At 62.0% G+C, this 21,205-nt stretch overlaps 1 protein-coding gene across 2 annotated transcripts in view; it reads right to left on the bottom strand.

Annotated features, from left to right (window-relative positions):
- Positions 1-3,174: 3,174 nt before the first annotated feature.
- The window catches only part of AHNAK2 (AHNAK nucleoprotein 2), a 37,946-nt gene continuing 19,915 nt past the window's right edge, over positions 3,175-21,205 (bottom strand). For both annotated transcript variants that reach the window (XM_080645752.1, XM_080645751.1), the window contains exon 8: positions 3,175-21,018. In XM_080645752.1, the coding sequence (XP_080501878.1) occupies positions 3,865-21,018 (17,154 nt within the window). In that variant the 3' untranslated portion in view covers positions 3,175-3,864. The remainder of the gene's footprint in view (positions 21,019-21,205) is intronic.

The following is a 21,205-nucleotide window of genomic DNA, read 5'->3' as shown; positions in this document are numbered from 1 at the left end:
GACTGGGATGGGGGCTGGAGGGAGAGGTGGCCCAGGACTGGGGGGGGCGCTGGAGGGAGAGGTGGCCCAGGACTGGGATGGGGGCTGGAGGGAGAGGTGGCCCAGGGACTAGGGGGGGGCTGGAGGGTGAGGTGGCCCAGGACTGGGATGGGGGCTGGAGGGGGAGGTGGCCCAGGACTAGGGGGGGGGCTGGAGGGGAGGTGGCCCAGGACTATGGGCAGAGTGGAGGGGAGGTGGCCCAGGACTATGGGCAGGGCTGGAGGAGAGGTGGCCCAGGACTAGGGGGGGGCTGGAGGGGGAGGTGGCCCAGGACTATGGGCAGGGCTGGAGGGAGAGGTGGCCCAGGACTATGGGCAGAGCTGGAGGGGGAGGTGGCCCAGGACTATGGGCAGGGCTGGAGGGAGAGGTGGCCCAGGACTAGGGGGGGGCTGGAGGGGGAGGTGGCCCAGGACTATGGGCAGAGCTGGAGGGGGAGGTGGCCCAGGACTATGGGCAGGGCTGGAGGGAGAGGTGGCCCAGGACTAGGGGGGGGCTGGAGGGGGAGGTGGCCCAGGACTATGGGCAGAGCTGGAGGGGAGGTGGCCCAGGACTATGGGCAGGGCTGGAGGGAGAGGTGGCCCAGGACTATGGGCAGAGCTGAAGGGGGAGGTGGCCCAGGACTATGGGCAGGGCTGGAGGGAGAGGTGGCCCAGGACTATGGGCAGAGCTGGAGGGGGAGGTGGCCAAGGACTATGGTAGGGCTGGAGGGAGAGGTGGCCCAGGACTAGGGGAGGGCTGGAGGGGGAGGTGGCCAGGACTATGGGCAGGGCTGGAGGGAGAGGTGGCCCAGGACTAGGGGGGGGCTGGAGGGGAGGTGGCCCAGGACTATGGGCAGGGCTGGAGGGGGAGGTGGCCCAGGACTGGGAGGGGGGCTGGAGGGGGAGGTGGCCCAGGACTGGGGGGGGCGCTGGAGGGAGAGGTGGCCCAGGACTGGGATGGGGGCTGGAGGGAGAGGTGGCCCAGGACTAGGGGGAGGGCTGGAGGGGGAGGTGGCCCAGGACTGGGGTGGGGGGGCTGGAGGGGGAGGTAGCCCAGGACGGCGAGGGGGTGGGGGGTAGAGTGAGGAGGACCTGGGCTGAGCTGGGGGAGGGTGGCCCCCAGCTGGGATGGCCTGGAGCGCACCCCACCCCGGAACCGCCTGCACCGGCGTGCGGAGGCAGGGTCTGCGTTCGCTTCCAGCCCGTCGGATCGGACGCCTGTCCCACCTGCTGGCTTCGGACTCGGGCTGTGACCGCCCTGAGGCCCCAAGTCCCCTGAGGCTGCATGGAGCTTGGGGCTGGCTCAGTGGTCCCAGGGGCAGTGGACGCTGGGGAAGCTAAGCGAGGAGACACCGGGGTCCCGCTCCCCCACACCCTGGGTTGCCCCCTCCTGCCCCCCTGTCCTCGCTGCCCCTGGGGGAGCTGGGGGGTCGGTGTGGGACGCCTCTGACACCAGCACCCTGTCTGTGAGGAAGTTCTCACAGAGCCAACTCCCCACCCCTCGCAAGCGTCTGAGGGGCGCCGGGCCCCACACAGCCCTGCAGGGCAGCGGGCGGCAGCGGCTGGTCCGTGTGTGAGCTGCACTGACCAGGCGGGGCCGGGAGCAGACACCACCCCGCACCCCCCTCTGGCCAGGCCTGGCACCCCGGTCCCGGAGGGCTCTGAGCTCCAGGCCACAGCTGATGCCCGGTGGCCCTCAGGCATGCCAGGCCTTGCCCCGGGGCCTGGCGGCCACACCTCAGTGGCCGCCTGGAAGGCCTGCTCCAAAGCAGAGCCCCCACCCCAGGAGCCCAGATGGATGAGGACTGAGAGATGCGGCGGGAGGCGGTGGGGGGGCTCCCTAATGTGGCCCCTTCTGGGGCATGGCACCTCCTGGAACCCCGACCTGCCGAGCCCCACTCCTTGAGGGTGGGGAGGCCCGTCCTTCCTTGTAACCAATACAGTGCACGGTGGGGGGGGGGGTGTTGGGACTTAGGTGGGGCAGCCAGGAGGGTCCCCCTCTCCCCCGTCCCCCTTGCTGAGGGGCAGGAACCAGGCCGCTGGACGAGGATCCAGTGCTGCCAGCCACTTGCCAGTTCACAAGCAGCTTCTTCCCGGTCCAGCCGGGAGCGGCCGCAGCCCCTCGAACCTGGGTCCCAGCCACGGGACCTGCAGAGGCGGGTGGGCTGGCCTGCTCCCCACCGACACTGGGGGCGATAAACGTGTGCTGTTGAACCCGCGAGTTTGTGGTGGTTCTTCACTCAGTGCACGGGAGGGTGGCCACGCCGTGACCCCGGGGTCCGGGGGCGGGGGGGGGGGGGCGGTGAATCCCTGAGCCAGGCAGCCCCACCCGTGTTCCCAGAGGCCTGCACTGGCTGGGCGGGGGGCGGGGAGCCTGCGGGGGGGGGGGGGCGGCGGGGGACCTGCGGGGGCGGCGGGGCCGGGCGGGGGACCTGCGGGGCACGGCCTCGCTTGGTGCAGGAGGAAGGCCCACGGAGCTCTCCTTCACGCCTCCCCGCTCAGGAGGCGCTCAGGGACCTGCTGTGGGCTCACCTCCAGGGGACCCCAGTCCCCCTTCCCACCGGCCACAGGCGGGGACCCAGCCCTCCTCCCGGCCTGACCACCATGTCCCCGTGGACACTGCCTCCTGCTGTCCCCAGGGCAGCAGCGGGGGTGGGGGGCAGTCTTGGGAGCAGCAGGCCACGGTGGGGCCCACAGTCCCCCAGGGGAGCTTAGAGCCCAGCTCCTGGCCCTGCACCCACAGCCAGGGGAGCAGCTTCCCCTCCAAGGGGCGGCATGTGGGCCAGGCTCCTCAGAACACTGCATGCCCGGGAGCCCGGGAGCCCGGGAGGGGGGCCACTGTGGGAAACCCCCTACCCCCCCCCCCAGCGTGGGCCTGCTGCGCGGAGGAGGGCGCTATGGCGGGGGAGCTTCCTGAGATGGCCCCCTCCCTGCTGACCTGCCAGGCCTAGGCCCCTCTGCACTGCCTCTGCTGTGCCCGCCGGCGGGGGGCCGGGGGGGGGGAGGACATCGTAGCCCCACGCCACCGCCTCTCGGTCTCCCAGGAGGATCCGCGCGGACAAAGGGATCCACGGACAACCGCTAAGACTCGCCCTGGGACCAGCAGTGTGTGCTGGGGGGACGCGCTTCCGGAACAAAAGCCCTCGCACCGCACCTGGGCGCTTCACCTGCTTTATTGCCTGGCGGGGAACAGCGCGGGGAGTCGGGCCGGGCTCGGCGAGGGGCTGGCGCGCGGGGCAGTGGCGCTGTGCAGCCTCCTCACCGTCACACCCCTGCTGGCTCACACCCACCGCGCCCTGAGCTGGGCGGGGGGATGGGGGGGGCCAGCCAGCACCTGGCACCGCCCTCCTGCCGGGTCTGCGCATGTCGCAGGGAGCGCCCAAGGCTGAGGCTGGGGCTGGGCGGGGGGAGGGGGGGGGCGGTCAACAAAGGAGTGAGCTGGTTACACGTGTATGCGAGCAGGCAGCGGGGTTCCCTGGAATATGGGGGTCTCTGTCCGCTAGGGGGAAGCTGGAGCAGCCAGGGTGCAGAGCAGGGCAGAGCCACGCCCACACAGCGACCGCGCCCACGCGCACCGAGGCCACGCCCACACCTCGGCCGCGCGCCCGCGCCAAGGCCACGGCCACGTGCGCACCAGCATAGCCCTGCAGGCGGTGAGCGCAGGTCCCCATTGGGCCAGACCCCCAGCCACGCCCTCAAGAGCCCACCACCCGCGTGGCCTTTTGCTTCCAGCGTCGGTCCGTGTTTCGCAGGCTCCGCGATGGCGCACGGCTTCGGCCGGCGTCCGTCCTGTCGCGGCGGACACGACACGTGCACCTCTGTCCCCTGGAAAGTCGCGCCTGCGACCTCACTGGGTCTGGGGCCCGGGCGCGGGCTGGGCTCCGGCCTTCCTGCTCGGCTCCAGCCCGGCCGCCTCCGTTCCGGCCTTGGACGTCCCCGCGGCGCTGGGGCCCGGCCAGGCGCCTGCCGCCCCCGGGGGCTCCTCCTCCTCCTTGTCCTCGGCGGAGAGGCTTTCCCGGGCGTCGAAAAATGTGACCGCCTCTTCCTGGTTCGCCTCGTCCCCGGCGTCCTCGCTCTTCTTGCTGGGGGCCGAGGAGAACCCTAATTTGGGAAATCGGAACCAGCCCGCCTTCTCCGGCTTCTTGGGCAGCTCGGCCGCCGCGGGGCGGGCCTCGGGCTGCGTTTGGACGGGCGCGGGTGTCGGTTCCTCTCCCGTGGCCGCGGCGCTGGTGTCCTGGGCCGCGGAGGAGAACCCGATGCTCGGAAGCCAAAACCTGAACCGGCCGGAGGACCGCTTGCTTTCCGGCTTCTCCCTGGCCGCCCCGTCTCCCTCTCGGCCTTCTTCGGGGGGGAACTCGAGGATTTCCGCGGGCTCCTCGTCGGAACAGCTGTCTGCAGGCTGGAGGCGGGAGCTCCCTTCCGACTCGGACGTGGCCGTCTGCGGTCCCGCGTCGGTGCCAGAAGAGATGATTTCAAACGTCTCGGTGTCGGGCTGCGGGGCCCCAGGCACCCGGTCAGCTCCCAGGGCCGCGCGTTCACTTTCCGAAGCGGTTTGGATGCCCTGCGTGACCACCTGCACCTGAGCCCTCAAGGGGCTCTCGGGGACCTTCCCCTTGAGCAAGGAGAACCCGTAAGACGGCGTCTGGACCTCGGAGGCCGGGATCTCCGACTCCCGCACGATCTGAGTGGAGCAAGCCTGCGGTCCCTGCCCGTCAGCAGACTCTGTTAGGACCCTGCTGTGTATGGTGACCTCCCGGCTCTCCACCCGGGCACCTTGAATGTGGACTCTGACCTTGGAAATGGGGCAGGCCTCCGCGGGGAGGTCCAGGGCCACCGGCTGCTGCCCGGGGACCCCAGCGCCTGCCTGCAGGATGCTCACGCCCCACACCCCGGGGTGTTCCTTGCGCAGGGCCAGATCCAGGCTGCTGTCGGGGCACCACACCTCTCGCACGGCCGGGGGGACGAAGATGTCGGCTTCGCAGCCGGGGGCCGGGAAGGTGAACCTGGGCACCTTCAGCTTGGGGAACTTGACGGCGAGCACAGAATCCTCCCAGACCCGACCCACGATGGAAATTGGGGCTGGCACGTCTGTCCTCGAAGCCTTCAGCCTGAGAGGGCCTTCCGGTGGGGGAGAGGGGTGCTCCGTGCTCCCTGGCCCCCCGGCAAGAGCATGGGCGTCTGCAAGTCTCCCTCCAGGCATCTGAAGGGAAAGGGGGCCTTCGCCTGCACCCGGCCGGGCCTGGAGAGTGGGAGGCTCCACAGGGGACGTGCTGGCAGCAGGCAGGTGCAGCTCTGAGCCTGGGCCTGGGCTGAGCAGACCTCCCCCGAGGGCTTCCGCCGCATCCGTCTCCGCCTCTGGGGGCGACAGGGCCCCGGCTGCCTCCGCCTCTGACCCAGGAGCACAGACGCCTGGACTCTTGGCCGCAGCTGGGGCCTCCCCTTCCCTTGGTGCCCCCAGCCCCTCCGCCCCACCCTGCTCCTTGGAGGAGCGCCAGAAGCTGGGCAGGCGGAGCGAGGGCATCCTGAACCAGCTGTCCTGCGAGCTGGCCCTCACGGCTCCCGCTGCCGCGTCCCCCGCGGGCACCCCCTCTGCGGCCGTGGTGGGTGTCCCAGCACTGCCTGTGGGCTCCTCCGTCCCCTGGGACACGGAGACGCCTGCAGGTGGCAGCGGAGTGGCCGACCACGGGAACACTGTGGCTTCCTCCGAGTCCGGTGCCTGTGCGGGGCTGCGAGGGGAGGGGGCACCCTCCAAGGTGCAGGGCTCTCCCTCGGCCTCGGCGGCCGCTGCGACTGAAAACCGGAACTTTGGCCGATGGAATTTAGGGAACGTCACGCGGCCATAAGATGTGTGAATCCGGGGGTCCGCCGGGCCGGGGCGGCTGTCAGTTTGGGACGAAGGAACCGGCTCCCAGGACGGGAGGTCGGCAGCACGTGGGGCGCTGAACAGGTGCGCATCCCCCTCGGACTCAGAGGGGGTTTCCTGAGGCCGCTCTGGGGAGACGCCGGCTCCGGGGAGCGTCGCCTGGCACTCTGTAAGTGTGACGCCCTCACGGACCGCGAGGGCCGAGGACTCGGCGTGGTGGCCACCGATATCAAGTCCGGCTGCAGAAACCCCGGCCACCTGCACAGACGGCTCCACAGCAGCCCCAGGCTCCCTGAGCGTCAGCCCCACACCCACCACAGAGGTGCTCCCAGGTAGAGGAAGCCCAGGGGCCTCACCCAGCGAGGCCAGGCCCGTCAGGGGTTTTCCTGGAGGAGAGAAGACCTGGGGTGTTTTTAAACGGGGTTTCTCCATGCTGCCCTGCTCTGCAGGTTGTACTCCCGATGAGGCCCCACCCACGTCGCCCATGGAAACAGAGTGATCAGCTGCATCAAGAGCTGCGTGCACTTTGTCAGCAGAGGAAGTCCCTTCTGCCACGGTAGCACCACCGTGACCACGCGCGGACACGGAGTACGTCTTACTGGACGATGGTCGGAAGAACGGCATGCTGACCTTGGGCATCTTGAACTTGCTCTCTCGGGCAGCCACCTCCTTGCCCTCCGGGCCAGTGTCACCCGCGACCTTGACAAGGGGCTCCTGGATATTCACCTCCACCCTGGGAGGCGACGTCTCTGAGTCAGGAGGGGTCACCTCCCCTTTGGCGCATGTAAGGTCCAGTTTTGGCCCCTTGATGTCCACCTTGGGCACCTTGATGCTGGGCATCTGCATCTTGGGCAGGTGGCTTTTGAACCTGGCCCCTTCTCCTTTGCCCTTCAGCTCCCCCAGCGTCACCTCTCCCTCCCTCAGGGGCACCTCCACCTCGCCCCCAGGGAGCTCGAGGTCAGCAGATGGCAGGTGGAAGCTGCCTCCTGGGGCTGGAATCTCACCTACCAGGGAGGGCGGCGGTGCCTGCCCTGTGGTTTTGGACATGGACAGATCCACCGATGTTCCCCAGTCCTTGCTTGGTGGAGAAACGCCGAAGGAAGGCATCTTGAACTTGGGCATCTTGAACTTGCTGTCTTTGGTGGCCACCGCCTTATCCCCCGGGACAATGTCTCCCTCCAGCGTGGAGCCAGCTGCCTGGATTTCAACCTCGACACGGGGCACCGACACCTCCAACTCAGGGGCTGTCACCTCCCCTTTGGCGCCCTTCAGGTCCAGTTTGGTACCCGTGATGTCCACCTGGGGGCCCTTGAAGTCTACTTTGGACATCTTCATGCTGGGCATCTGCACCTTGGGCAGGTGCCCTTTGAAACTCATTCTGGAGGAGGGTCCCTTGAGCTCTCCCTCAGGCAGTTGGCCCTCCGGGAGCTTCACTCCCAGCTCGCCTGTCTTGATGTCCACATCGGCAGATGGCAGGTCAATATTGAGGTCACTGGTTTTGATGTCCATCTGGATGGAGGGCAGGGACACGTCCACTGAGGACTCCATGGACTTGCCTGACACAGACGTACCGAAGGAAGGCATCTTGAACTTGGGCATCTTGAACTTGCTGTCTTTTGTGGCCACCTCTGTGTCCCCCAGAACGATGTCTCCCTCCAGCTTGGCGCCCGGAGCCTGAATGTCCACCTCCACACTGGGCAGTGAAACCTCCATGTCGGGGACAGTCACCTCCCCTTTGGCGCCCTTCAAGTCCATTTTGGGCCCCTTGATGTCCACCTGGGGGCCCTTGAAGTCTACTTTGGGCATCTTCATGCTGGGCATATGAACCTTGGGCATGTGGCCCATGAACGTGGCCCCTTCTGCTTTGCCCTTCACTTCTCCAAGCTTCACTTCTCCCTCGGGGACGGTCACCTCGCCTTTGGTGCCCTTCAGGTCCAGTTTGGGCCCCGTGATGTCCACCTGGGGGCCCTTGAAGTCTACTTTGGGCATCTTCATGCTGGGCATCTGCACCTTGGGCATGTGCCCTTTGAATCTCATTCCGGAGGAGGGTCCCTCGAGCTCTCCCTCAGGCAGGTGGCCCTCCGGGAGCTTCAGTCCCAGTTCGCCTGTCTTCACATCCACGTCGGCAGATGGCAGGTCAATGCTGAGGTCACAGGTCTTGATGTCAGTCTGGATGGAGGGCAGGGACATGTCTGCCTCAGCCTTAGGCAGGGTCACATCCACTGAGGTCTCCATGGACTTGCCTGGCCCAGACATACCGAAGGAAGGCATCTTGAACTTGGGCATCTTGAACTTGCTTTCGTGGGCTGCCACTTCCTTGTCACTCAGGACAATGTCACCCTCCAGCTTGGAACCTGGAGCCTGGATGTCCATCTCCACACTGGGGAGCGACACTTCCATGTCAGGAGCCGACACCTCCCCTTTGGCACCCTTCAGGTCGAGTTTGGGCCCCTTGATGTCCACCTGGGGGCCCTTGAAGTCTACTTTGGGCATCTTCATGCTGGGCATCTGCACCTTGGGCAGGTGCCCTTTGAGTGCAAATCCGGAGGAGGGTCCCTCGAGTTCTCCCTCAGACAGGTGGCCCTCTGGGAGTTTTACTCCCAGCTCGCCTGTCTTGATGTCCACGTTGGCAGATGGCAGGTCAATATTGAGGTCACTGGTTTTGATATCAGTCTGGATGGAGGGCAGGGACATGTCTGTCTCTGCCTTTGGCAGGGACACGTCCACTGAGGCCTCCATGGACTTCTCTGGCCCAGACATACCGAAGGAAGGCATCTTGAACTTGAGCATCTTGAACTTGCTGTCTTTTGTGGCCACCTCTGTGTCCCCCAGAACGATGTCTCCCTCCATCTTGGCTTTCGGAGCCTGAATGTCTACTTCCACACTGGGCAGTGAAACCTCCATGTCAGGGACAGTCACCTCCCCTTTGGCGCCCTTCAGGTCGAGTTTGGGCCCCTTGATGTCCACCTGGGGGCCCTTGAAGTCTACTTTGGGCATCTTCATGCTGGGCATCTGCACCTTGGGCATGTGGCCCTTGAACGTGGCCCCTTCTGTTTTGCCCTTCACTTCTCCAAGCTTCACTTCTCCCTCGGGGACGGTCACCTCCACTTTGGCGCCCTTCAGGTCCAGTTTGGGCCCCGTGATGTCGACCAGGGGGCCCTTGAAGTCTACTTTGGGCATCTTCATGCTGGGCATCTGCACCTTGGGCAGGTGCCCTTTGAGTCCAACTCCGGAGGGGGGTCCCTCGAGCTTTCCCTCAGGCAGTTGGCCCTCCGGGAACTTCAATCCCAGCTCGCCCTTGTTGATGTCCACACCCGTAGAAGGCAGCTCTATGCTGAGGTCACTGGTCTTGATGTCAGTCTGGATGGAGGGCAGGGACATGTCTGCCTCAGCCTTTGGCAGGGTCACGTCCACTGAGGCCTCCATGGACTTGCCTGGCCCAGACATACCGAAGGAAGGCATCTTGAACTTGGGCATCTTGAACTTGCTGTCTTTTGTGGCCACCTCTGTGTCCCCCAGAACGATGTCTCCCTCCAGCTTGGCGCCCGGAGCCTGAATGTCCACCTCCACACTGGGCAGGGAAACCTCCATGTCGGGGACGGTCACCTCCCCTTTGGCGCCCTTCAGGTCAACTTTGGGCCCCTTGATGTCCACCTGGGGGCCCTTGAAGTCTACTTTGGGCATCTTCATGCTGGGCATCTGCACCTTGGGCATGTGTCCTTTGAACGTGGCCCCTTCTGCTTTGCCCTTCACTTCTCCAAGCTTCACTTCTCCCTCGGGGACGGTCACCTCCCCTTTGGCGCCCTTCAGGTCAACTTTGGGCCCCTTGATGTCCACCTTGGAGCCCTTGAGGTCTACTTCGGGCATCTTCATGCTGGGCATCTGCACCTTGGGCAGGTGCTCTTTGAGTCCAACTCCGGAGGAGGGTCCCTCGAGCTCTCCCTCAGATAGTTGGCCCTCCGGGAGCTTCACTCCCAGCTCTCCTGTCTTGATGTCCATGTCGGTAGAAGGCAGCTCAATGCTGAGGTCACTGGCCTTGATGTCAGTCTGGATGGAGGGCAGGGACATGTCTGCTTCAGCCTTTGGCAGGGTCACGTCCACTGAGGCCTCCATGGACTTGCCTGGCCCAGACGTACCAAAAGAAGGCATCTTGAACTTGGGCATCTTGAACTTGCTGTCGTGGGCTGACACTTCCTTGTCACTCAGGACAATGTCACCCTCCAGCTTGGAACCTGGAGCCTGGATGTCCATCTCCACACTGGGGAGCGACACTTCCATGTCTGGGGCCGACACCTCCCCTTTGGCGCCCTTCAGGTCGAGTTTGTGCCCCTTGATGTCGACCTGGGGGCCCTTGAAGTCTACTTTGGGCATCTTCATGCTGGGCATCTGCACCTTGGGCAGGTGCCCTTTGAGTCCAAGTCCGGAGGAGGGTCCCTCAAGCTCTCCCTCAGGCAGTTGGTCCTCCGGGAGCTTCACTCCCAACTCGCCTGTCTTGATGTCCACGTCGGTAGAAGGCAGATCAATGCTGAGGTCACTGGTCTTGATGTCAGTCTGGATGGAGGGCAGGGACATGTCTGTCTCAGCCTTTGGCAGGGTCACGTCCACTGAGGCCTCCATGGACTTTCCTGGACCAGACGTACCGAAGGAAGGCATCTTGAACTTGGGCATCTTGAACTTGCTGTCTTTTGTGGCCACCTCTGTGTCCCACAGAACGATGTCTCCCTCCAGCTTGGCGACCGGAGCCTGAATGTCCACCTCCACACTGGGCAGGGAAACCTCTATGTCGGGGACGGTCACCTCCCCTTTGGCGCCCTTCAGGTCAACTTTGGGCCCCTTGATGTCCACCTGGGAGCCCTTGAGGTCTACTTCGGGCATCTTCATGCTGGGCATCTGCATCTTGGGCATGTGTCCTTTGAACATGGCCACTTCTGCTTTGCCCTTCACTTCTCCAAGCTTCACTTCTCCCTCAGGGATGGTCACCTCCCCTTTGGCGCCCTTCAGGTCAACTTTGGGCCCCTTGATGTCCACCTTGGAGCCCTTAAGGTCTACTTCGGGCATCTTCATGCTGGGCATCTGCACCTTGGGCAGGTGCCCTTTGAGTCCAACTCCGGAGGAGGGTCCCTCGAGTTCTCCCTCAGACAGGTGGCCCTCCGGGAGTTTTACTCCCAGCTCGCCTGTCTTGATGTCCACGTCGGCAGATGGCAGGTCAATGCTGAGGTCACTGGTTTTGATGTCAGTCTGGATGGAGGGCAGAGACACGTCCACTGAGGCCTCCATGGACTTCAATGGCCCAGATATACCGAAGGAAGGCATCTTGAACTTGCGCATCTTGAACTTGCTGTCTTTCATGGCCACCTCTGTGTCCCCCAGAACGATGTCTCCCTCCAGCTTGGCGCCCGGAGCCTGAATGTCCACCTCCACACTGGGCAGGGAAACCTCCATGTCGGGGACGGTCACCTCCCCTTTGGCGCCCTTCAGGTCAACTTTGGGCCCCTTGATGTCGACCTGGGGGCCCTTGAAGTCTACTTTGGGCATCTTCATGCTGGGCATCTGCACCTTGGGCAGGTGCCCTTTGAACGTGGCCCCTTCTGCTTTGCCCTTCACTTCTCCAAGCTTCACTTCTCCCTCAGGGATGGTCACCTCCCCTTTGGCGCCCTTCAGGTCAACTTTGGGCCCCTTGATGTCCACCTTGGAGCCCTTGAGGTCTACTTCGGGCATCTTCATGCTGGGCATCTGCACATTGGGCAGGTGCCCTTTGAGTCCAACTCCGGAGGAGGGTCCCTCGAGCTCTCCCTCAGGCAGTGGGCCCTCCGGGAACTTCACTCCCAACTCGCCTGTCTTTACATCCACGTCAGCAGATGGCAGGTCAATGTTGAGGTCACTGATCTTGATGTCAGTCTGGATGGAGGGCAGGGACATGTCTGCCTCAGCCTTTGGAAGAGTCACATCCACTGAGGCCTCCATGGACTTGCCTGGCCCAGACATACCGAAGGAAGGCATCTTGAACTTGGGCATCTTAAACTTGCTGTCTTTTGTGGCCACCTCTGTGTCCCCCAGAACAATGTCTCCCTCCATCTTAGCGCTCGGAGCCTGAATGTCTACTTCCACACTGGGCAGTGAAACCTCCATGTCGGGGACGGTCACCTCCCCTTTGGCGCCCTTCAGGTCAACTTTGGGCCCCTTGATGTCCACCTGGGGGCCCTTGAAGTCTACTTTGGACATCTTCATGCTGGGCATCTGCACCTTGGGCAGGTGCCCTTTGAGTCCAACTCCGGAGGAAGGTCCCTCGAGCTCTCCCTCAGGCAGTTGGTCCTCCGGGAGCTTCACTCCCAGCTCGCCTGTCTTGATGTCCACATCGGTAGAAGGCAGCTCAATGTTGAGGTCACTGGTCTTGATGTCAGTCTGGATGGAGGGCAGGGATGTGCCTTCCTCAGCCTTTGGCAGGGTCACATCCACTGAGGCCTCCATGGACTTGCCTGGCCCAGACATACCGAAGGAAGGCATCTTGAACTTGGGCATCTTGAACTTGCTGTCTTTTGTGGCTACCTCTGTGTCCCCCAGGACGATGTCTCCCTCCAATTTGGCACCCGGAGCCTGAATGTCCACCTCTACACTGGGCAGTGAAACCTCCATGTCGGGGACGGTCACCTCCCCTTTGGCGCCCTTCAGGTCCAGTTTGGGCCCCTTGATGTCCACCTGGGGGCCCTTGAAGTCTACTTTGGGCATCTTCATGCTGGGCATCTGTACCTTGGGCATGTGTCCTTTGAACGTGGCCCCTTCTGCTTTTCCCTTCACTTCTCCAAGCTTCACTTCTCCCTCAGGGATGGTCACCTCGCCTTTGGCGCCCTTTAGGTCCCGTTTGGGCCCTGTGATGTCCACCTGGGGGCCCTTGAAGTCTACTTTGGGCATCTTCATGCTGGGCATCTGCACCTTGGGCAGGTGCCCTTTGAATCTCATTCCGGAGGAGTGTCCCTCGAGTTCTCCCTCAGGCAATTGGCCCTCCGGGAGCTTCACTCCCAGCTCGCCTGTCTTCACATCCACATCGGCATGTTGCAGGTCAATACTGAGGTCACTGACCTTGATGTCAGTCTGCATGGAGGGCAGAGACATGTCTGCCTCAGCCTTTGGCAGGGTCACGTCCACTGAGGCCTCCATGGACTTGCCTGGCCCAGACATACCGAAGGAAGGCATCTTGAACTTGGGCATCTTGAACTTGCTGTCTTTTGTGGCCACCTCTGTGTCCCCCAGAACGATGTCTCCCTCCTGCTTGGCGCCCGGAGCCTGAATGTCCACCTCCACACTGGGCAGTGAAACCTCCATGTCGGGGACGGTCACCTCCCCTTTGGCGCCCTTCAGGTCCAGTTTGGGCCCCGTGATGTCCACCTGGGGGCCCTTGAAGTCTACTTTGGGCATCTTCATGCTGGGCATGTGAACCTTGTGCAGATGCCCTTTGAGTCCAACTCCGGAGGAGGGTCCCTCGAGCTCTCCCTCAGGCAGTTGGTCCTCCGGGAGCTTCACTCCCAGCTCGCCTGTCTTGATGTCCACGTCGGTAGAAGGCAGCTCAATGCTCAGGTCACTGGTCTTGATGTCAGTCTGGATAGAGGGCAGGGACATGTCTGCCTCAGCCTTTGGCATGGTTACATCCACTGAGGCCTCCATGGACTTTCCTGGCCCAGACATACCGAAGGAAGGCATCTTGAACTTGGGCATCTTGAACTTACTCTCTTTTGTGGCCACCTCTGTGTCCCCCAGAACGATGTCTCCCTCCAGCTTGGCGCCCGGAGCCTGAATGTCCACCTCCACACTGGGCAGGGAAACCTCCATGTCGGGGACGGTCACCTCCCCTTTGGCGCCCTTCAGGTCAACTTTGGGCCCCTTGATGTCCACCTGGGGGCCCTTGAAGTCTACTTTGGGCATCTTCATGCTGGGCATGTGAACCTTGGGCATGTGTCCTTTGAACGTGGCCCCTTCTGCTTTGCCCTTCACTTCTCCAAGCTTCACTTCTCCCTCAGGGATGGTCACCTCCCCTTTGGCGCCCTTCAGGTCAACTTTGGGCCCCTTGATGTCCACCTTGGAGCCCTTGAGGTCTACTTCGGGCATCTTCATGCTGGGCATGTGAACCTTGTGCAGGTGCCCTTTGAGTCCAACTCCGGAGGAGGGTCCCTCGAGCTCTCCCTCAGGCAGTTGGTCCTCCGGGAACTTCACTCCCAACTCGCCTGTCTTGATGTCCACGTCGGCAGATGGCAGGTCAATGCTGAGGTCACTGATCTTGATGTCAGTCTGGATGGAGGGCAGAGACACGTCCACTGAGGCCTCCATGGACTTCCCTGGCCCAGATGTACCGAAGGAAGGCATCTTGAACTTGGGCATCTTGAACTTGCTGTCTTTCATGGCCACCTCTGTGTCCCCCAGAACGATGTCTCCCTCCAGCTTGGAGCCCGGAGCCTGAATGTCCACCTCCACACTGGGCAGTGAAACCTCCATGTCGGGGACAGTCACCTCCCCTTTGGCGCCCTTCAGGTCAACTTTGGGCCCCTTGATGTCCACCTGGGGGCCCTTGAAGTCTACTTTGGGCATCTTCATGCTGGGCATTTGCACCTTGGGCAGGTGCCCTTTGAGTCCAACTCCGGAGGAGGGTCCCTCGAGCTCTCCCTCAGGCAGTGGGCCCTCCGGGAACTTCACTCCCAACTCGCCTGTCTTTACATCCACGTCAGCAGATGGCAGGTCAATGTTGAGGTCACTGATCTTGATGTCAGTCTGGATGGAGGGCAGGGACATGTCTGCCTCAGCCTTTGGAAGAGTCACATCCACTGAGGCCTCCATGGACTTGCCTGGCCCAGACATACCGAAGGAAGGCATCTTGAACTTGGGCATCTTAAACTTGCTGTCTTTTGTGGCCACCTCTGTGTCCCCCAGAACAATGTCTCCCTCCATCTTAGCGCTCGGAGCCTGAATGTCTACTTCCACACTGGGCAGTGAAACCTCCATGTCGGGGACGGTCACCTCCCCTTTGGCGCCCTTCAGGTCAACTTTGGGCCCCTTGATGTCCACCTGGGGGCCCTTGAAGTCTACTTTGGACATCTTCATGCTGGGCATCTGCACCTTGGGCAGGTGCCCTTTGAGTCCAACTCCGGAGGAAGGTCCCTCGAGCTCTCCCTCAGGCAGTTGGTCCTCCGGGAGCTTCACTCCCAGCTCGCCTGTCTTGATGTCCACATCGGTAGAAGGCAGCTCAATGTTGAGGTCACTGGTCTTGATGTCAGTCTGGATGGAGGGCAGGGATGTGCCTTCCTCAGCCTTTGGCAGGGTCACATCCACTGAGGCCTCCATGGACTTGCCTGGCCCAGACATACCGAAGGAAGGCATCTTGAACTTGGGCATCTTGAACTTGCTGTCTTTTGTGGCTACCTCTGTGTCCCCCAGGACGATGTCTCCCTCCAATTTGGCACCCGGAGCCTGAATGTCCACCTCTACACTGGGCAGTGAAACCTCCATGTCGGGGACGGTCACCTCCCCTTTGGCGCCCTTCAGGTCCAGTTTGGGCCCCTTGATGTCCACCTGGGGGCCCTTGAAGTCTACTTTGGGCATCTTCATGCTGGGCATCTGTACCTTGGGCATGTGGCCCTTGAACGTGGCCCCTTCTGCTTTTCCCTTCACTTCTCCAAGCTTCACTTCTCCCTCAGGGATGGTCACCTCGCCTTTGGCGCCCTTTAGGTCCCGTTTGGGCCCTGTGATGTCCACCTGGGGGCCCTTGAAGTCTACTTTGGGCATCTTCATGCTGGGCATCTGCACCTTGGGCAGGTGCCCTTTGAATCTCATTCCGGAGGAGTGTCCCTCGAGTTCTCCCTCAGGCAATTGGCCCTCCGGGAGCTTCACTCCCAGCTCGCCTGTCTTCACATCCACATCGGCATGTTGCAGGTCAATACTGAGGTCACTGACCTTGATGTCAGTCTGCATGGAGGGCAGAGACATGTCTGCCTCAGCCTTTGGCAGGGTCACGTCCACTGAGGCCTCCATGGACTTGCCTGGCCCAGACATACCGAAGGAAGGCATCTTGAACTTGGGCATCTTGAACTTGCTGTCTTTTGTGGCCACCTCTGTGTCCCCCAGAACGATGTCTCCCTCCTGCTTGGCGCCCGGAGCCTGAATGTCCACCTCCACACTGGGCAGTGAAACCTCCATGTCGGGGACGGTCACCTCCCCTTTGGCGCCCTTCAGGTCCAGTTTGGGCCCCGTGATGTCCACCTGGGGGCCCTTGAAGTCTACTTTGGGCATCTTCATGCTGGGCATCTGCACCTTGGGCATGTGTCCTTTGAACGTGGCCCCTTCTGCTTTGCCCTTCACTTCTCCAAGCTTCACTTCTCCCTCAGGGATGGTCACCTCCCCTTTGGCGCCCTTCAGGTCAACTTTGGGCCCCTTGATGTCCACCTTGGAGCCCTTGAGGTCTACTTCGGGCATCTTCATGCTGGGCATGTGAACCTTGTGCAGGTGCCCTTTGAGTCCAACTCCGGAGGAGGGTCCCTCGAGCTCTCCCTCAGGCAGTTGGCCCTCCGGGAGCTTCACTCCCAGCTCGCCTGTCTTGATGTCCACGTCGGTAGAAGGCAGCTCAATGCTCAGGTCACTGGTCTTGATGTCAGTCTGGATAGAGGGCAGGGACATGTCTGCCTCAGCCTTTGGCATGGTTACATCCACTGAGGCCTCCATGGACTTTCCTGGCCCAGACATACCGAAGGAAGGCATCTTGAACTTGGGCATCTTGAACTTACTCTCTTTTGTGGCCACCTCTGTGTCCCCCAGAACGATGTCTCCCTCCAGCTTGGCGCCCGGAGCCTGAATGTCCACCTCCACACTGGGCAGGGAAACCTCCATGTCGGGGACGGTCACCTCCCCTTTGGCGCCCTTCAGGTCAACTTTGGGCCCCTTGATGTCCACCTGGGGGCCCTTGAAGTCTACTTTGGGCATCTTCATGCTGGGCATGTGAACCTTGGGCATGTGTCCTTTGAACGTGGCCCCTTCTGCTTTGCCCTTCACTTCTCCAAGCTTCACTTCTCCCTCAGGGATGGTCACCACCCCTTTGGCGCCCTTCAGGTCAACTTTGGGCCCCTTGATGTTCACCTTGGAGCCCTTGAGGTCTACTTCGGGCATCTTCATGCTGGGCATCTGCACCTTGGGCAGGTGCCCTTTGAGTCCAACTCTGGAGGAGGGTCCCTCGAGCTCTCCCTCAGGCAGTTGGTCCTCCGGGAACTTCACTCCCAACTCGCCTGTCTTGATGTCCACGTCGGCAGATGGCAGGTCAATGCTGAGGTCACTGATCTTGATGTCAGTCTGGATGGAGGGCAGAGACACGTCCACTGAGGCCTCCATGGACTTCCCTGGCCCAGATGTACCGAAGGAAGGCATCTTGAACTTGGGCATCTTGAACTTGCTGTCTTTCATGGCCACCTCTGTGTCCCCCAGAACGATGTCTCCCTCCAGCTTGGAGCCCGGAGCCTGAATGTCCACCTCCACACTGGGCAGTGAAACCTCCATGTCGGGGACAGTCACCTCCCCTTTGGCGCCCTTCAGGTCAACTTTGGGCCCCTTGATGTCCACCTGGGGGCCCTTGAAGTCTACTTTGGGCATCTTCATGCTGGGCATCTGCACCTTGGGCAGGTGCCCTTTGAGTCCAACTCCGGAGGAGGGTCCCTCGAGCTTTCCCTCAGGCAGTGGGCCCTCCGGGAACTTCACTCCCAACTCGCCTGTCTTTACATCCACGTCAGCAGATGGCAGGTCAATGTTGAGGTCACTGATCTTGATGTCAGTCTGGATGGAGGGCAGGGACATGTCTGCCTCAGCCTTTGGAAGAGTCACGTCCACTGAGGCCTCCATGGACTTGCCTGGCCCAGACATACCGAAGGAAGGCATCTTGAACTTGGGCATCTTAAACTTGCTGTCTTTTGTGGCCACCTCTGTGTCCCCCAGAACAATGTCTCCCTCCATCTTGGCGCTCGGAGCCTGAATGTCTACTTCCACATTGGGCAGTGAAACCTCCATGTCGGGGACGGTCACCTCCCCTTTGGCGCCCTTCAGGTCAACTTTGGGCCCCTTGATGTCCACCTGGGGGCCCTTGAAGTCTACTTTGGGCATCTTCATGCTGGGCATCTGCACCTTGGGCAGGTGCCCTTTGAGTCCAACTCCGGAGGAAGGTCCCTCGAGCTCTCCCTCAGGCAGTTGGCCCTCCGGGAGCTTCACTCCCAGCTTGCCTGTCTTGATGTCCACATCGGTAGAAGGCAGCTCAATGTTGAGGTCACTGGTCTTGATGTCAGTCTGGATGGAGGGCAGGGATGTGCCTTCCTCAGCCTTTGGCAGGGTCACATCCACTGAGGCCTCCATGGACTTGCCTGGCCCAGACATACCGAAGGAAGGCATCTTGAACTTGGGCATCTTGAACTTGCTGTCTTTTGTGGCTACCTCTGTGTCCCCCAGGACGATGTCTCCCTCCAATTTGGCACCCGGAGCCTGAATGTCCACCTCTACACTGGGCAGTGAAACCTCCATGTCGGGGACGGTCACCTCCCCTTTGGCGCCCTTCAGGTCCAGTTTGGGCCCCTTGATGTCCACCTGGGGGCCCTTGAAGTCTACTTTGGGCATCTTCATGCTGGGCATCTGTACCTTGGGCATGTGGCCCTTGAACGTGGCCCCTTCTGCTTTTCCCTTCACTTCTCCAAGCTTCACTTCTCCCTCAGGGATGGTCACCTCGCCTTTGGCGCCCTTTAGGTCCCGTTTGGGCCCTGTGATGTCCACCTGGGGGCCCTTGAAGTCTACTTTGGGCATCTTCATGCTGGGCATCTGCACCTTGGGCAGGTGCCCTTTGAATCTCATTCCGGAGGAGTGTCCCTCGAGTTCTCCCTCAGGCAATTGGCCCTCCGGGAGCTTCACTCCCAGCTCGCCTGTCTTCACATCCACATCGGCATGTTGCAGGTCAATACTGAGGTCACTGACCTTGATGTCAGTCTGCATGGAGGGCAGAGACATGTCTGCCTCAGCCTTTGGCAGGGTCACGTCCACTGAGGCCTCCATGGACTTGCCTGGCCCAGACATACCGAAGGAAGGCATCTTGAACTTGGGCATCTTGAACTTGCTGTCTTTTGTGGCCACCTCTGTGTCCCCCAGAACGATGTCTCCCTCCTGCTTGGCGCCCGGAGCCTGAATGTCCACCTCCACACTGGGCAGGGATACCTCCATGTCGGGGACGGTCACCTCCCCTTTGGCGCCCTTCAGGTCCAGTTTGGGCCCCTTGATGTCCACCTGGGGGCCCTTGAAGTCTACTTTGGGCATCTTCATGCTGGGCATGCGAACACCAGGCATGTGGCCCTTGAACGTGGCCCCTTCTGCTTTGCCCTTCACTTCTCCAAGCTTCACTTCTCCCTCGGGGACGGTCACCTCCCCTTTGGTGCCCTTCAGGTCAACTTTGGGCCCCGTGATGTCCACCTGGGGGCCCTTGAAGTCGACTTTGGGCATCTTCATGCTGGGCATCTGCACCTTGGGCATGTGGCCCTTGAACGTGGCTCCTTCGGCTTTGCCCTTCAGCTCTCCCAGGGTCACCTCTCCCTCAGGGAGGGCCACCTCCATCTCTCCCCCAGGGAACTGGAGATTAGCAGATGACAGTTGGACGCTGCCCACTGCGACTCCAATCTCACCTGGGAAGGAAGGCAGGGTCATCTTCCCTGTGGCCTGGGGCACTGGCATGTCCACGGATGTTCCCCAATCCTTTCTTGGTACAGATGTGGCAAACGAAGGCATTTTGAACTTGGGCATCTTGAATTTGCTATCTTTGGCGACCACTTCCTTATCTCCCAGGATGATGTCACCCTCAAGTTTGGGGCCTGGGGCCTGAATGTCCTCCATGCTGGGCAGTGACACCTCCATGTCAGCAACGGTCACCTCCCCTTTGGCGCCCTTCAGGTCAACTTTGGGCCCCTTGATGTCCACCTGGGGGCCCTTGAAGTCTACTTTGGGCATCTTCATGCTGGGCATGTGAACCTTGGGCATGTGGCCCTTGAATGTGGCCCCTTCTGCTTTGCCCTTCACTTCTCCAAGCTTCACTTCTCCCTCGGGGATGGTCACCTCCCCTTTGGCGCCCTTCAGGTCCATTTTGGGCCCCGCGATGTTCACCTGGGGCCCCCTGATGTCCACCTTGGGCCCCTTGATGTCCACCTGGGGCTCCTTGATGCTGGGCATCTGCACCTTGGGCATGTGTCCTTTGAATCTGGCTCCGTCTGCTTTGCCCTTCAGCTGTCCCTGGGTCACCTCTCCCTTGGGGACAGCCACCTCCAACTCTCCCCCCGGGAGCTCGAGGTCAGCAGATGCCAGGTGGATGGTACCCTCTGGGACTGGCATCACACCTTCCAGGGAGGGAAGTCTCGCCTCCCCTGTCGACTTGGTCTCGGGCATGTCCACGGATGTCCCCCAATTTGTCTCTGGTCTCGATACTCCGAAGGATGGCATCTTGAACTTGGGTATCTTGAACTTCCCATCCCAGGTGGCCATCTCCTTGTCCCTCAGGGCAATGTCTCCGTCCACCACTGGGCCTGGAGCCTGGATGGTTGCCTGCATGCTGGGCACCGACACCTCCAGGTCAGGGGCTGACACCTCCCCTTTGGCGCCCTTCAGGTCGAGTTTGGGCCCTGTGATGTCCACCTGGGGGCCCTTGAAGTCTACTTTGGGCATCTTCATGCTGGGCATGTGCACCTTGGGCAGGTGCCCTTTGAATCTCATTCCGGAGGAGGGTCCCTCGAGCTCTCCCTCAGGCAGTTGGCCCTCCGGGAGCTTCACTCCCAGTTCGCCTGTCTTCACGTCCACGTCGGCAGAAGGCAGCTCAATGCTGAGGTCACCGGTCTCGACATCAGTGTGGAAGGAGGGCAGGGACACATCCGCCTCAGCCTTTGGCAGGGACACATCCCCTGCGGCCTCCGTGGCTGCCCCCGAGGTGCAGAAGGAAGGCATCTTGAACTTGGGCATCTTGAACTTGCTGTCATGGGCGACCACCTCCTTGTCCCCGAGGCCGCCCTCCGGCTTTGCCCCCCGGTCCCTCTCTGCCGTGGTCCTTGCTGGGTGCTTCAGGGCTCTGCGCTCTTTGCCCGCGGCGTCCTCCGCGTCCGTCTGCAAATGGACAGCCGTGAAGAGTCTGTGTCTCTGGGTCTGTCTGTCTGCTTCCTGTCCCTGTGTCCCTGCCCGTGGCTTTGCCTCCTCGGCGGACCATCCGAACGAGGGCATTTTCCTCTTCTCCTCCCTGCCCCCCACGTCACTGTCCCCACTCTTGCTGTCTTCTCTCAGTTCTGCCCGGCCC

Source organism: Plecotus auritus (assembly GCF_963455305.1).
Source record: "Plecotus auritus genome assembly, chromosome: 1".
NCBI classification, from domain to species: domain Eukaryota; kingdom Metazoa; phylum Chordata; class Mammalia; order Chiroptera; family Vespertilionidae; genus Plecotus; species Plecotus auritus.
Note: the sequence above shows the minus strand (reverse complement) of the source record. Positions and strands in the feature narration are given on the sequence as shown.